The sequence below is a fragment of the Acanthaster planci genome, linkage group LG18 (genome assembly GCF_054643075.1).
Source record: "Acanthaster planci isolate LZ-2023a linkage group LG18, COTS_SCS, whole genome shotgun sequence".
Taxonomy (NCBI): Eukaryota; Metazoa; Echinodermata; class Asteroidea; order Valvatida; family Acanthasteridae; genus Acanthaster; species Acanthaster planci.
The window spans coordinates 9958993-9975494 of NC_141794.1; the positions used below are offsets into that span (position 1 = coordinate 9958993).

Consider the following 16502-nt stretch of genomic DNA (forward strand, 5'->3'; position numbering starts at 1 on the left):
TTTTGTTCATATAAATTGAAACAAATGTTCACTGGTAATTGTTTTCTTAAGCATTTACCTACCGGAATATTCTGCTCAGCAAATATGCTCATGCTTAGCATCTCCACAAAAAAGTAAACCATTCAATGTTCTGGTGGAGGTCATTAGACCAGGCTCAAAATCTTTCACCAGACCAGTCACTAGTAACAGAGTGAGAATTGACAACGGAGTGCCTTAATGTTGCAGTTCATATGAATAGCTTGCTTGCTACTTGAATTCAGGTTGGACGTCTTGCGTCATGGTCTTGTGGTGACCTAGCAATGCTCTGAAAAGAACTCGATTGCCACTCGTAAGCCACAGATTTATTATCAGTTGCGATTTGAGCCCTTGACAACGTATTCGCATTGTTCCTCTCATCAGGAAGCGATTGCCTGTGGCAAAACGAGTCGCATCGATGTCGAGCCGGGCAAGCTGACCGATGACAAGAAAGTTGAACTGGTGAACTTCTTGAAGTTTGTTGTGTCACAACCCACTCATCAGGAACTCAAAACTTACTCAGAGACTGCTGCGGTTACCAAGGTAAACAACATTAGGCAGCCATCTTTGAAAATTTGTAGAAGATACGTACATGTTGTCATCAGAAACAGACTTGCGGCAGATCAAGTTATGGCTACCTCTGCTGTCAGCATGTTCCAATGTACATCACCGTACCTGGTATTTTATTAGCAACCTGCGAAGACCTACATCTAGCCCCAGACACAATATTCCGATTCAGCCTGTCATTCCATCACTGCCGTCATGTTTACTTTGTATTTACAGTATATGCATTCATGTTGCCTGAAGAAATATTCAAACCGAGCCATTTGTAAAAATTTTCACACATGGATCAAGTACCCTGCCAGACCCTAGGTGATGAGGCAGTTTCTTTGTGAAGATTCTTTGTTGGATGGCGTTACAGGGACAAAAGGTTGTCCTCGTCACGTATTTGTCCAAACAGGTTTCTTGTCCTCACAACGACGATGCCAGCGTGCCTGTTAATGTGAAAGCAATCTTGTTTTTCATCTTCAGACTGTGCTGATGGTGTTTACAAAACTGACAGATGCAGACCAAAATTTGGTAGGTATACGCACATAAGCTGTGGATTCACTTTATAATTGAAATATCGCTCTGATAGTGTGGAAGTCACATATCATAAACTGTAGTTTCTTTTGAGAATGGTTGTTATCGCTGAAAAGAAAATGAATCGGAGGTTCGGGAGTAGTTTTAACCTGAATGCGTTAAGCTTCATCACAAGAGGAAAGTTTCCATTTTTTTTCGTGCAGTCAGGTGACCATTGCTTTATCAATATTGCGGCTCCTGCAACGAATGAGATGTCAAACTGTGTTGGAAGAAATGCTGGTTGCATCCCACTTGATTTATTTTCCATTGGATTCTAAGAATTTAACGCCAGGTTCTACAAAAAAGTAGATCCATTCTTTTTTGTGATGCGCATATGTAATCTCAATGATTTCAAATTTTTCTCGAGTATGACCCGGTCGGCACCGGAGGGCTGTGTACATTGCAAGCAGGTAGCATTCATGAACACAAACTGTCCCCCCAGCCGCTGACAGCTCATGTGAATGTATGCCTCACCTGTTCGTTTCGTATATACACAACGTTGAAGTGGTGAGCTTCTGTACACACGAGCCTGAGTCATCGCCAATATTGTTCCATGGCAAAGCCTTAGATTGTCACAACATATGTGGTTGTGGCATTTGATAAATGCCTCGGAAATATCCAGATCGTACAATTGGCGTTCAATCGTTTGCTGATATATATCTTGCCCTTCGTGAAACTCATGTTTTTTTGTCCCAACCAACATCAGTAGTTTTTTAAATTGAGGTCTTGCTGGTAAATGATTGATCCATTCATGAAAATGTCTTTGCTCTTGCGTACTGTAAGGACAGTAGAGAAGTATAGAAAAAAGCTGTTACTTCACATCGCTTTATTTTATGGAATGGATCAATTCATAATATTGAAGGGTAAAAAAAAGCAGGTTATCGTAGTACAGTGTTTGGCCTGTTATTTAAATCCTAAAAACTACTGATGGCTGTGAAATATTCTTTGCTGTGTACATAAGCTTTTTGTCGTGTCAATCCAGTCAGTCCAAGAAGAAGCCGAGATTGTAGCTGACACTGAAGAGGCTTTGAAAGTTTTGGCCGGGACGCTGCTACCCAAGACCTGTGCAACTCTTGGATATGATGGCAGCAGTAAGTTGAGTTGCGTCGTCATAATGCCGAACATTGGCCGAACACAGAGAGGTCGGCGTAAGAAAACACGTCTAGGGTTCATACAAGGACATACTTGATGGATCTGTCACCAAGCTCTGTCTGATTTTAGAACATGTTTGGGGCCGGGACTGTATTTTTGATGGCCAAACTTGTCATTGCAAAACTTGTCTTATTGCAAAATGACGTGTAAATGTACGTGTAAATGTGAATCAACCACCTTGCATTTATGATGACAATGCTACCTGGAGAAACATGCGAACATCTATCTATGGGGTGGTACAGTTTTTAAATGGAGGGTTATTTGTTAGACTGTCAAGCATCAGCCACTGAAGGCCTGCCAAAAGTGGAGGGGTGGGGGCACCATTGGCCCCAAGTCGAAAAATTGGGGCGGGGGAAATGGCCCCCACGCTTCCATCGCAAGTGACATCTTTCTGTGCCTTGTCTGGTACCTTGTGCTGGCAGTTCCCACTTGTTGCCCAGAGCATCAGCTCAAGCATGGTGAACAAGTTTGTGGGTTGGAGCCTCCCAGCTGGTCTATTTTGCAAGAAATTACAACAGCTGGCATGGTCACATTGCCTGTGCCGACTGGTGTCAGAAGTACAGGATGCTGTCAGTCAATTTGCAACAGAATGTGCACAAACTGGCCTTACTGTGTTACGCCTTATATGCACCCATGCATGCATTGTCAATATTAAAGTTTTCCATTGGTTCCCAGCCACATCACCTGACTATTGAATTCTAGTGATGCACCAACATACAGGGAGAAGAATCACGCGTTCATTTTAATTTAAGTTTACTGCACTAATTATTCCAAATGCCCTCCAGTCCTGTTCATGTAAGCTGTCCTGTTGACATTCCAGGTGTCAGTCTGTGCAACTCTCCCGCTCTCAGTCTCTTGAGCGGGTACACGTTCACTCACCAGGTGCCAATTAGCTACGATGACTCTGGTGATGTCATCACTACCTTTGAGGAGAGCGCAGAGTTTGACTTGTCAAAGATGGATCTAGATGCAAGTACGACTTTATGAAACAAACGTGTTATGCTTGACACTGTTTGCGTTGGGGCTAGTTTTGACGAGCACCAAAACGAAATAGGCGTATGGATAACTGGTTCCAATATCCAGTAGTCAAGTCCATTCACAAGCCCTTGCAAGTTCATCATAGCACCATCATCACAAGTTCTCTAGTCCTGAGCAAAGTCTAAAGCCATTTGAAATTAACTGTGACAAAAGCATCCTTTTGTCATTGTGCACCCTGAAATTGAAAGGACTTGAGATGAATTGTGCCCAGTTGCAATAAAACCGTCCAAAGCACGACCCTGATGTTCAAGGCCATTGCGTAAACTTTCTTTTTAAATTTTAGATTATACCCCAAAAATGCAGTTTTGCTCAACACATTTTGAAGTTTCAGATTCGCAACAAGGAAAGACTTTCCCATTCACACCATGAGCTTCGCATAGGGAAAGATTGGCTGCAATAAATATTACACCCCCTCATTTGTAGGTAAATATGACGCAGTTCTCACACGTCTGCTTTAATTGGAACGGAGTAAATTGGATTCTTTTGCAGAGAATGTGAGTGCGGTTATCCTGAGGAAGATGCGTCCCTCCTACATGATCGACCAGATCAAATTTTGGGAATCAACCGAGTGAGTACACATTCTCGTTCTTTTTTTTTTTAAATTTATAAAGTAAGCTGTCACTCAGCAACTCATATTACTGGATGGAAATAAGTCCCAGTAAGGAAGAAAAAGAAGATGTGTGAAGTATTAGAGGTGGCAGGCAGTAAAAATCCCAGATGAATCTCTCAGGGAAAACTCACACGATCAGGCAACTGGTAAGTGATGTTAAAGGGAACATTGAGAGTTTTTGCTGTCGATCCCAAATGTGTTTGAAGTATATGGCAATATTATATTTGTGTGTAGAAGAAGTTGTGATGTCTCACGCACCACAAACAAATAACATGGACTTTAATACAGGCGATTCACAATAGTGCGCCACCAAGAGTTTGCGACGCGTTGGCCAATCACAACGCGCAAAATTTGTCGACTCTTTCCGACGCGCATTGAGTCGACAAATTTGGCGTATTGTGATTGGCCAAGGCGTTGCAAACTCTTGGTGGCGCACTATTGTGAAACGGCCGTATTGCCCATTACAATAAGTCCTCAATCTGTAAAATGTTTTGGTCTTTCAGCAATCTGCAGGCACCCAATGAGACTTGGATACAGCTCAACAGTGCCCTACTGACATTGTCTCTATTTGTGCAAGGCAATCGTACCTCAGTGCCGGTGACATTCAGCCTATACCATCTTGAGGTAAGGATCATTTGTTCACCTTTCACTGAAGAAAACATGCGTCACCTGAATTTACGATCAGTCGTCCGTAATACTGTCATCAAATTTACTGTTAACTGACTTGACACTTACCTCAGGGTCTTTCTTTACACACAGATAGATGTTGTTATTGTGAGCTCAATAATGAAACGATGCTTGTAATTTCTATTTGCCGAATTAAAGAATGAATGTTTAAAGTTCTTTGTTTTCATGGAAGTTTCTGTGTCCAAAATGGTGGTTGTGCAGGGATTCTAATCACTGTGCTCTTTCCTTGCAGCTCTATTAAACTTTCATGAGTTATGTAAAGTGGAGTGTGATCTTTGTGAAAAATAACTCTCCCCCCCGAACAAAAAGTTGACTCTAACTTCAGTTATCCAAAACATGAACAAAAAAATGTTGAGTCAACTTTTCTGGTCCAAGTGCAACTCTCCAGCATAGAAGTGTGTGTATCTGCTTAAAACTTGGCCAAGAGAGATTCACAAACATAGAACACCTTCATAAAATGAACGGTGCCTTACATTGATCCACACTTCTTGGTTCAGTAGCCATGCGGTCAATGAATCAAACTTCTCAAAATGTCACAAATGGGAAAGCTGCTGTTCTCTTTCAATTTATCGAAGAATCTGAAGGGGGAATCTCGGACAGGCGAGAGTGCAACAGTCAACATCAGCAAAAACTCCATCTGTGCATTTGTGGACGACAAGGATGATCAAAATGTGTAAGTCTGTTTGTGTTTTCGTTCATCTTAGGTAAACCCCCGTTGACGTAGCATCTGTTGCGAAAATAAAGGCAATTTTATCCCCTAGAGTTTGTTTGTTTTTTTTGCTCATACACGTGAGTGCCCCTTGTTTCTTTCACGTGCCTCTTTACACAGCGCCCTTCATTATAATGTCCCTCAGATATCAGAAACTTTGTAGCCATGAAGAGTACTGCCCGTCACTTCATGCTGTTCTCTTTGATCACGGGGAGCACAGATCAGTGGGGAACCTGGGAGGGATATCCACTGCGAAATGCTCAAAAGTTGGGTAAAGCAGTCAGAAATTGCCCCATAAGATTACACCACAGAATCTTGAATGCACACTTTGCCTGGGTGCCATGCCGTTAAAGGCTTTGGGCTTTGTGCTCGCATTAGTTTTGCTCTGGGTTCTACCTACGTTCCACCCCACTTTTCAGAAGTGCTTGTGGCCGTTGTTTGAACGGCGCTGTCACGAAAGACGATGAGGAGCCCCTGCCCCTTTGATTTGACAGATCTCAGTAGATGGCCAGTTGAGAAAACCCCGTCTACCTTCCAGCACTGGTGCTGAGGGCCCCCTTTGGCACTCTATCTTGCCCCCACCAGTCCAAACGAACTTGCTGTGCAGCTGAAAACTGCATGCAAAAAAAGCCTTCAAAATCTGAAAGTTACTCACAGTGATCACGAAAGGGAGCTTTTCTGCCTAGATAATCATGATTTGAGTGCAGCCCCTTAGATCATCACTTGGTGGCTTCAAATAATTTGAGAACAAGCTGGTTTACGCCGTGATGTTTGAAAGGGAATCGTAAAACATCTCTTCTGGGCTACAGATTAGCAGGAAGACTGTGTGTAGCAGAGGGCATTCATAGCAGTGTTGCTGCACGATCGAGCTATATTTAGGTCTCCCAACAGCACATGCCCAAAACAAAGCACATTGGAGGTCATTCAAGAATAGCAACACACCAGGGCTGGTACAGTCAGGAAGTCCTACAAATTTAAACTCTGTTTTTCAAGGCCTTATGAAAGTCCTGGAATTTATCAGGGTTCTTAAAAATTCATTTTTATGATAAAAGTATTAATTCGTGCAAAGGAGCGTGATGATAGGGGTTTCAAAATACGCTGTCAACTGGATAATTGATTGGTTACTTTCACCTGTTACTTGGATGGGGAACAAAGTCACCTAGGAGTGGATCTCTGTCCAGCAATGAAAGTGGCAGGAATAAGCAGCAGTGATAAGCTGTGCATTTATGTGTGCCAATCAGCGGTCGCAGGCTGTGTGTTCCTAACTTTTGCTGGATTTTGGTTCTTGAAACGGGGACTTCTAGTCCTTGAAAGTTTGAAAAGTCTTTAATCAAAGCTGTCTCTAATGTGCAAACCATGATTTATGCATGTGATGAGGTTAGCCCTATTTAGCCTGGCCACACACTTTTGCATGCTTGCTTAGCATACTCAAGCTTTTGTGCTTTGTTCTTGAAGGACCTCAAGTTTTTGGCTGAAATACCAAACTGATTAAGTTTCTCAAACATTTACCATTACATTTCGTCAACATTTCCAGCTCCAAGTTGCTGGATTAACCAAATATAGCATCCCCCCATCAATTTCAATATTTGGAGTTAGGATAAATGGCTTTCAATTTCAGGTTAAGCAATTTTCAAATTTCGGAGCGATAAAGAATCATTCAAAATTGTGGTTGAAATAAATTTGGAACCATATCGTCGTCAATTACATGTAACTGCCACAAGTCTGAAAATTTAAACTAGCTCCACAAAAGATGGTGCTTAACGTTTGTCAACCAATACTTGCAGCAATTGGAGACATTGCTGGATAATTCTCTCTGTATTTGTCTATGCCAACAGGCAATGGTCAGCATACGGTTGCAAAGCGGTATCGCCCAGGTCAACCAACGAACATACATATTGTTCCTGTAACCATTCTACAAACTTTGCTGTTCTCATGCAGGTCAAGTCCTATGAGGTAAACCTCAATTTGAAGTGCTAAATACTAGAACCAAAACCTGCCAGCAAACTAAGTACTCAATAAATGTACGCTTATTATAAAAGAGGATTGGCTGATATCTGCTGATTTACTTTACAGTTTGTTATATTCCGTGGAAAACCATTTGCGAGCTTTTCCAAACCCCAACGAATCTGAATTTCTGTCGAAGTCCCATTCTGTCAAGTGTTTCAAGTGGAAAGACAAAGAGTTAGTTAGTGGATACTAATGTTTCAAATTGAGGAAGAATTACCCTCGCAAAGTCAAAGTGAATCAGGTACTTTCCCCGGCCTGAAACTGTGAGGGTTGTCAAACCCCACATTGTGGCATCGGTCCAGATTTGTGCCCCATAGATTCTACTTGGTGTGCCAAACTAATTAACGTGATAATTGGAACATTTTTCTTCTTATAATTAACTATAACGATATCTGTTAGTTTAAAAAAAGAAGAAAAAAAGCTTTTGTGTAGTTCATACCTATTTTCTGATCTATAAACGTATAAACCACTCAAAGGTTCTGTGTGTGTAAAAATAAGCAAGTGGACTGACTCATCACCGAGGGGGAAGGGAGGGTTTGTTTGAATGTTTGAACCTCTGACCACCCCCCCACATACATGCCTGTGAACAGGTCTCGTTTAGGTCGATTATAATTTTGGCCCAGTGTCTGATGTGACGATTTGTTTGTGCTGTAACAAAACAACCCAGCAGAACGCTTCTTTCTGTGTTGCATCGTACAGATTTCTCACGCCGACTCGCTGGCTCTCACCTGGATCACGTACATCGGGTGCAGCACCTCAATGGTCATGCTCGTGCTGATGTTAGCAGTGTTCCTGTATTTGGGGTAAGCAAAAAGAAGGCAGCTTGTAAAAGTTAACTGTACGGGTCAGTTGGAACAGTTCACAGCTGTCAATCTGCCCTAAGCTGAAGTGCACACTAGCCGGCGGGAGAAAGACCGGCTGGTTCTAAGTTTTTCCAACCAGGTTCTTGCTCGCATTTGGCATGCACGCGCAGGCCACACATGTACTGCGGTACTTTGCAGAGTTGCGCGTACTCGGCATGCTCCGCGTCAGACATGCAAAACTTGCACGCCTACGCGGTGAGTGGGTGCCGAAGGACTGTCAATTTCATTTACAAACATACCCTCCTTTGTTCCCGCTTGGAGCGGATAGCCCTCTAAGACTTGCCGCGTACACTGTGATAATAAGATTTGTCTCAAGCAACTAGACTATAGCCCGGTCAAATTTATAGGCGAGCTTCAGGGTTCAGTGATCCTGTTTTCCAGGTCTAGGATTTTAAGTGTAATTCATAAATACCTGAGGAAGATTAGCCTTTCCTGTTGGTTGAAAGGCTTTCCCGTAGCTGCTCTTAAATTGATAAAGCTCCACCGGGACTGTTGCGAGCACACGCATTGGTCCTTACAAATTGCATGTAATTTGTGCACAATGAATGCTTGTGTGCATTACCAGCACACATGTGCACGTTTGCACGCTCATGCTCACGTTCTGCAAACAAATTCCAAATATATTGTGTTTGCGATAAATATTTGCATGCAATATCTGCGCGCACCTGCATGTTTGCACACACTTTACACAGTCCTAGTTCACTCATTGCATGTATCGGAATGCGTGTTGCATGCTCTTGCTGGCATGCTGCTTGCATGCCACAAACATTTCTGGTGACTGCATTTTCATAAGGGTGGACCTGCTGGCTGTGCGCCACCTCACACAGTACGAGCCTCACAGGCATCAATATCCATATGAGGAGATTGTTTCTGACTACCAAGAGGAATGCGCCGTAAGATTTCTAGAGAGGTGTTAAAAAAATGAAGTAAATTGAACTATTGAGCAAAATCATTTGGAAAATTTCTAATTTGTAAAACTTGCTTTTAAAACTTTGTGACTCAAAAAGTGTTTACGGATCGGAATAGATATGTGCGTGGTTGGTCTTAGACAATGTTTAAGACTGACTGAGGAGAATGGATGCGGATAAGGTCACTCGCCTTGGGCTTGGGCATTATCAGCAACCACTCTCCCGATCCATTCTCAAACGAACGTTTAAGACTGGTCAAATACATATTTATTCCCTGTAAAGTTTTCATAAAACCAGTTGCTGATGCTTTGTGGTAATGTTGTGCATTGGGTCAAAACCGAATTGAGCTCCCTAAATCTGACCCACGTGACCTGAGCAAAACTGAGGTGAACCAACCCAAGGCGATTTGACACCTACCCAACCCCCCCTCAAAAAAAAAACTTAACTAAAACCTGGCTCTGACAAATATTCAAATTTGCCCGCTTTTGTGCCTAAACTTCTTCACATGGCATGAATTCTTTTCAAAAAGTAATTGCGAGAATTCTAAATTGTTGCAAGATATAGACGTCTCTTACTGTCCCGGTTTAAAGTGTAGATATGAATATCATGGGGAAAAATCACGATCATACCAGGCACTGCGACTTTGCAGTATAATGTACCTCCATGCACGGGGGCACTTGTGAACGGGAGCTCAGCAGGCAGTCGTCTGTCTCCAATTCTGTGTTTTTTTTCCAGGAGAATGCTGCGGTCTGACCGGTCTTTCATCCACACCAACCTGTCTGTTGCCATCTTGGTAGCTCAGATCCTCTTCATTGCTGGCATTGACAGAACTGAAAACAGGGTGAATACGTTGGAGAATTCTCACTGATTGTCCATCGATCGGATTTAAGTGAAACACAATAAAAAGTGTATATATTTTGCAAGGGTGTAATATTTTGAATGCAGGAATAAACATCTGACAGTGTACATCTGATCTCTGTTCAGTTTTCCAGTTCTAAGAATTTTATTGAAACCTGTATGTTTCAAATTAAAAAGCTTTTGAGTGTTTCTTAAAAAGGGAAGACGTCAAGCCTCATCTCATCTCAATCAAATAAAAGTCAAGTTGTGTTCTGCACTTTCAATTTTCCTTTAATCTCCCAAGTATTGTTTAGCAGAGCCTATGTCTTTTACTGGTTGAGGTACAATACCGTAAAAACTGTTAACAGTTTGGAGTAACTTTAAATTGCTTGATTCTTAATTGCAATTAAATCCATGAAGCAGTTGATAATTGTTGATACAGTTGATAACTCTTGATACATTTGATAACTGTTGATAACTAAAAGTCCTCTAGAGGCTTGCTTGAAGGGTGTATGCAAAGCCATAGCCCTTTTTGCTTGTCAGTAGTTGATAGAATTGTCATCTGATGGCTTGCTTAATTGCAGGGTATATGCAAAGCCATAGCCCTATTGCTCCACTTCTGCTACCTGTCGGTGTTTGCCTGGATGCTGGTGGAAGGGGTCCACCTGTACATGAAGGTCGTCAAGGTCTACGGCAGCGAGAACATCAAAATGTACCCCTACCTCTTCATTGGCTGGGGCATTCCCCTTGTCATCACTTTGATCTCATTTGGTGCCAGCAATGATGGCTATGGCACGGGGAATAGGTAGGGTCCATTATCCCTTACCATCCCCATCAGGTACTTTCAAATCCATCCAGATGTTTGACCGATTTTTGCAGGATTCAGATCAAAGCCCAGCCACTGTTACTTTTAACGGGGCTGCGTTCTCTTTAAAGCCTGAAGTACAGAGCCATTGGTTTCCTATGCATTAGGGTGTTTTAGAGGATTGAGTAATGTTTCCAAAATACCACAATGGAAGAAAAGGTTGTACAATTAAAATTGTTGTTATTAAAATTTTATAACCCAACCGTCATTTCACAGTTTACACCCTAGCGATGTACAGAAAAATGTGTCCTAGATAGGGGGGTAACCCCAAATGAAAAATACCCTAACTGTGGAAATTTGGAATCCAACTTCCGAATGAACTATTTATGGTAGAAGCGTGCTAGTATGGGATACTTGGTATACTTTTTTGTCCTTGATTATTTGAGATGCGGAGGGTCTCCTAGTGGGGAGCAGTACGTGTCACACATCTTACATATGGCTGCCTACTTTTTTGAAATGCGAAAAAAGTAAAAGCGCGATATTTACACTGCATCTGTTCTAAGTTTGTTCAGAAAAGGCTAGTTTACAGTCTTACCAGCAGGGTTTCATTTGAACACCAAAGTTTATCTAGCAGCTCATTATGGGAGAATAAACATGAAATTTAAAGCAAACCGTTTGTCTGCGCGTCAGTTGCGCTCATCTTGACGGTTTTGTAGATCATACTGCTAAACCTCCCTATTCTCATTTTGTAAACACAAAAGAGGAACAGCGTATTTTAAACGGCGGCATAAGTGCAGTTGGACATATTGAATGTTTCCAATTTGTTTCATCTTTTGACCAGCTGTTGGCTTGACACTTCGTCTGGTCTCATCTGGGCTTTTGTGGCCCCAGCTCTCCTTGTCATAATGGTAATGAAGACTTTACAAGTTTTTGTCTGACAGTTTTAATTCATGCAAGAAGAGGAGTTGATGATGGCATAACCCATTAATATGACTGTATGTGTGTGTGCAGTGGATGCGCATTGTCAGTGATGCGGGTTGGGCTTGTAACTCTGTGTGCTCCAAACCATAGAATCAGCCACACGATTCCGGGAAATGGGGTAAATGGATGGTCTGTCAGTCAATAAATGAAAGCATTTGTACTTTTGCCAAGAGCCCTACCAAGAACAGAGTTCAAGCTATCAAAGCAGAAAATGAAAGGTGCAGAATTATACAAGAAAGTGAACTCACAAACTTGAGGCCTCTTTAATTGAATGGATTTTGCAGTTGAAGAATATCTTGCATTGTTAAAGGAACAAGGAAATAGAAATATTTTTATAAATTTTACTAAAAACCCTTGAAATTGCATCTTTGGGTTTCAAGTAACCTGATTGTAAAGTTTTGTTTTGCAATTTTAACCCATATTTTGATGTTTTTTTGGTTTTTACGCCAATGCATATTTGCATATATATGAGCAAAACTATGATGTCATCTAAGGCACTGAATCTCAATGTTGAACTGATTTGTGCACAAAAAATTTCTTTTGGTTTTTTTAACCACTGCTATGGCAAATTTTATTTTCTTTGGCAGTTTATTGCTGTGTAAGTATATGGCAGTAATCCAGCAAATATCCGTTTCACAGAAATGTTCCCAGATAGCAAATTTGGGGTTCGCAATTTGAACATGAAAACATACAACCTGAACCATGTCTTCCTAGATTTACACCAAAGCAAAAGCGCCCTCACTTGTCCAGAAATGCTTGGTCAATTTTTAATGTTTGGAAAAGTGCACCATTCAGTTCACGTAACTCAAATAAGATGTCAAACAGTCTTCATATATGGAAGCAGAGTACAGAGATACACAAAGAGTGATTCGAAGAAAAATCCATTTCCTGGTTCCTTTAAAGCTAATGTGTTCAAATTTTCTGCTTGTGAGCTTAACTTTACACATGCCTGTCTTGAAATCAAACATAGATAATGATTTTTTGATCACAAATAACTGTGTCTGCAGGCAGTTCAGGGAATGCGTCAGTGTTTCCCATTCCGCATAATAGTCTAATTATTAATTTTTTGAAATAATTTTGATTTACAGATCAACCTGATAGTCTTAGCTATGGTTGTGCGTATTGTGATCAAATCGGCCCACCTACGTCAGGAGAAAAAGTATGATCACATCAAGTAAGTAAATGACATCTGAAAGCAATATTATATGAAGGTTGCTGCACGGTTGAGTTTGTATCTCGTGCCAAGTATGGATAAACTTGCGCGTTCAGTTAAAAGAATGGAAGCTTACTGATGAAATTGGCTTCTTAAAAAACCAAACTTTATGAATACATAGATTTAAAGCAAAAGATGGTAATTATTTGCAATATAAGTCTGATCAGAAGGAAGGGAAAATTTATTTCTTTGCTTGTTCATGTAAGAATTGATGTTGATTTAGGGCCTATCTTTATGGTGACAGGGTGCAGAGTGGAAAGAGGAATCTGGAAACCACTTGTGTGTCACTACAAGGGGACAGGGTGGGGGTGGGATATACCCCTAACAAAAGTCTATGGACCCCCTCCCCCGTCCCCCTCCCCAGGGGGGCTCAAAACACCTGTTTGGGAAAACATTTCAGGCCATAATGATAATTACATAATTTCATCGCCGACTCGTCTCTTTAAAGAACCTTACCTTGACGGATTGTGTCTCTCTGATTAGAGCTGGCATCAAGGGCGCCCTCACCCTCTTGCCTCTCCTGGGACTGACCTGGGTCTTTGGACTGCTGGCCGTCAACAGCGCCACCATCCTGTTCCAGTACCTCTTCACCATCTTCAACTCCTTCCAGGGGCTCTTCATCTTCTTGATCAACTGCGTCTTCAACTCGGAGGTGAGAGGGGTTGGGTTCCCCATCTGTTATGTACATGCACACAAAGTCCCCCCAAAAAGTCTGCGGAGGCAGATCGTGCCTTGAACTTGAATGCTTCTGTTGTGTTGTGGAAGGTACCACCCCCGGGATGTGCCCTAGAATGGTGAACGATATGACGTTGCAGTACGTAAGAAATGTTGTACATATACATTTACTATTAAATCTAAAATTAGTATTTGTGCCCTAATTGGCTCTATGTCTATCAAAGGTTGGCCACTATATCTTGGCTTCTTTGATTGCCAGAATTTTAGCCAAAATATAATACCATCAGCAAGTGGTTGTAATGAAACGTTGACTGTGGCATAGACATTGTAGGACCCTTTAATACTGTGGATGTATTGGAGCAGATGCCATCACTTTGCTGGCACTGCACCCCAGTGTTGTAGTCGAGGCCACTTAAGACCTTCACAAGACCACACGAGACCAGCACAAGTCCATCCAAAGACCTTTAGTCTAAATTCAAGTTACAAGTTATTCAAATGAACTGCAACAAAAGCATTCCTTTGTCATTGTTCACCCCGTTACTTGTGTCTGGTCTTGTGTCTGGTCTTGTGACTGGTCTGGTGTCTGGTCTTGTGCGTAGTCTTGTGTCTGGTCTTGTGATGGTCTCAACTACAACACTGACTGCACGAGACTCATGGTCTGAAAGGTGGCACAACACCTTGTCAAAGTGGTGCATAACAGCATGTACCTCTTATGCAAGCGTGGTCCTACAACAGAAATGGCTTCTAATTCTAAGGGCCGTTTTCCAGTACTCAGCTTCGTCTCCGTCTCAGTCTTCGTCACTGAAACCAATTCCCGATTGTAGGCCTGAAGTATTTAAATTAAATTGAAGAACTGTAATGTTTAACTCTTTTGTATCTTTCTTGATGTTTTGTGGCACTGTCAGACTTACTGTTGCATTAACAACCTCAAAGTCAGGTAGTTATTAAATTGAAACCTGAGACGGAGCCCAAGACGATTATTGGAAAACAGCCCTAGTTTCTACATTAAGCCTGTATATAGCTCTGTAGAACTCTCCTAACTGTGATCCTATAGTTGGCATCATCCCAGCATTGAACAAGGCCCAAAGGTTATGGTATTGTACCAGATATACATGGCCTTGATTTGCTATAATTTCCAATAAACTCACAGTTCATCAGGTGCAGTCTTGATTGACCCATTGGCTTCTACAACACCTTTCAATTACTGCAGTGGAAGGTTGTAATTTTTCCTACTCCAAATCAACAGGTGAAAACTGCATTTGTACGCAAGAGGGAAAAGCAGAAACTGGCCCACGAAAGAGACACACTGGTAAATTGATTCATTGTTCGCTCTTTCTAGGGACCAAGTGTTCGACATTAGGCAGCTCTTGTCCTATTGGCACAACCCTGTTCTTTCTTGTTCAAATACAGCTCGACCAAGTTTGAGTAACAATAGGCCTAAACCATTTGATTGATTCATCAGAGGTCATGCTTTTGGAAGCCTGCTGCATCGTTAGTTCATTAACCCTCATTTTGCCGTAACTGTCACAGCCAGTCAAACATTCCTTCCACTTCTCCCTCTACAGTACCAAGACATATCATATGTCATTTGACTGATTTTGACCGATACGACCGATATACTTGGTGCAGATTGCGTCTTTGCGTAATTAATGTTAAATTGATGTGGCTGTTTCATTTCACCTTTGTTCTCAATGTAATTTTGGTTTCAATTATTACAACAGTAGTAAGGAGGTACAACAGTTTTGAGTCGCACAAAATATGCACAAAATTTCCACACAATGCGCACAATTTTTATGCACTGTTCCGGATTTGCTCACTCGAGCGAATGCACCCCTGGTTTGCATTTTTCAATACTATTGAGAATGGGACTGCAGAAATCTCAGTTGGCCCTCGGCATCTGTCGTTTCAACAGGAGCATTCCATGTCCTTCGTGTACTCATCCAAGAAGGCCACCAGCGCAGACAACAGCTCCAACACCAGGCATCAGCCGGCTGATGAACACACTCGGAAAGAGCAGTACACCGACCTCACCTCCCTCCGCTCAGGTATAAGTGGTAGTTATTGTTGCTTGGTCGATTGATGCAATTTGAAGGACTAGTCTCGTACCTCAAAACAAAGATTAAGCCTCGTGGCAAGACGAAATTGCCCACATCCCAACCACCCGTCTTCTTGAGCAACTTAAAATACTCATTTTAGTCCCGCGTGAAACATGTGGTGAATTTTATTAACCTTAGCAGTCAAATCACATTCCACACATTTTTCTGGGTTCAGAAACAAACACAAATTTATTACCTTCCTCTTTGTTGTTTAGCTGTAATCCTTGAAATTAAATGTGCATTAGATCAGAATCTTATTGAATTTGGAATGTGATTTTGTTGTTGAAATGTATGAACTCCATAATCAAAACATACTTGGAGGAAAACAGCAAAAGCATTAGAAATTGCACGTTTTTAGAGTAGCGGTAATGAGAAGGTATCTCATAAGGTTTTAAATCCTGACTGAATTTCACGGTCTTAAAAATAAGAACCTGTAGTCCCTCTAAGAAGAGTTCCTTTACCCATGTCCTAACAACCCATGTCCTCACAGCCCAGTTCGCCCCAGCTCATCACCCCATGCACCCAAACCCACTCCAGCTCACCCCACCCGACCAAGCCCACTCAAGCCCAGTCCTGCTCACCCACCCCAGCCCACTCCAGTTCACCCAACCCAAACCCAGCCCACTCAAGCCCTCCCCAGCTCACCCCACACCAACCCACTCCAGTTCACCCCACCTAAACCCAGCCCAGCCCACCCACCTCAACCTACTCTAGCTCACCCCACCCAACCCCAGCCCACTCAACCCTCCCCAGCTCACCCCACCCCAGCCCACTCCAGTTCACC

At 42.1% G+C, this 16502-nt stretch overlaps 1 protein-coding gene across 4 annotated transcripts in view; it reads left to right on the plus strand.

Annotated features, from left to right (window-relative positions):
• LOC110978732 (uncharacterized) overlaps nt 1-16502 on the plus strand; it is a 39814-nt gene that overhangs the window by 20109 nt on the left and 3203 nt on the right. For all 4 annotated transcript variants that reach the window (XM_087148682.1, XM_087148685.1, XM_087148684.1 and 1 more), the window contains 16 exons: nt 400-558; nt 1048-1095; nt 2120-2228; nt 3110-3262; nt 3817-3895; nt 4441-4561; nt 5200-5297; nt 7169-7286; nt 8040-8143; nt 9847-9952; nt 10533-10753; nt 11595-11661; nt 12823-12908; nt 13431-13599; nt 14869-14931; nt 15535-15667. In XM_087148682.1, the coding sequence (XP_087004808.1) occupies nt 400-558; nt 1048-1095; nt 2120-2228; nt 3110-3262; nt 3817-3895; nt 4441-4561; nt 5200-5297; nt 7169-7286; nt 8040-8143; nt 9847-9952; nt 10533-10753; nt 11595-11661; nt 12823-12908; nt 13431-13599; nt 14869-14931; nt 15535-15667 (1834 nt within the window). The remainder of the gene's footprint in view (nt 1-399; nt 559-1047; nt 1096-2119; nt 2229-3109; nt 3263-3816; nt 3896-4440; nt 4562-5199; nt 5298-7168; nt 7287-8039; nt 8144-9846; nt 9953-10532; nt 10754-11594; nt 11662-12822; nt 12909-13430; nt 13600-14868; nt 14932-15534; nt 15668-16502) is intronic.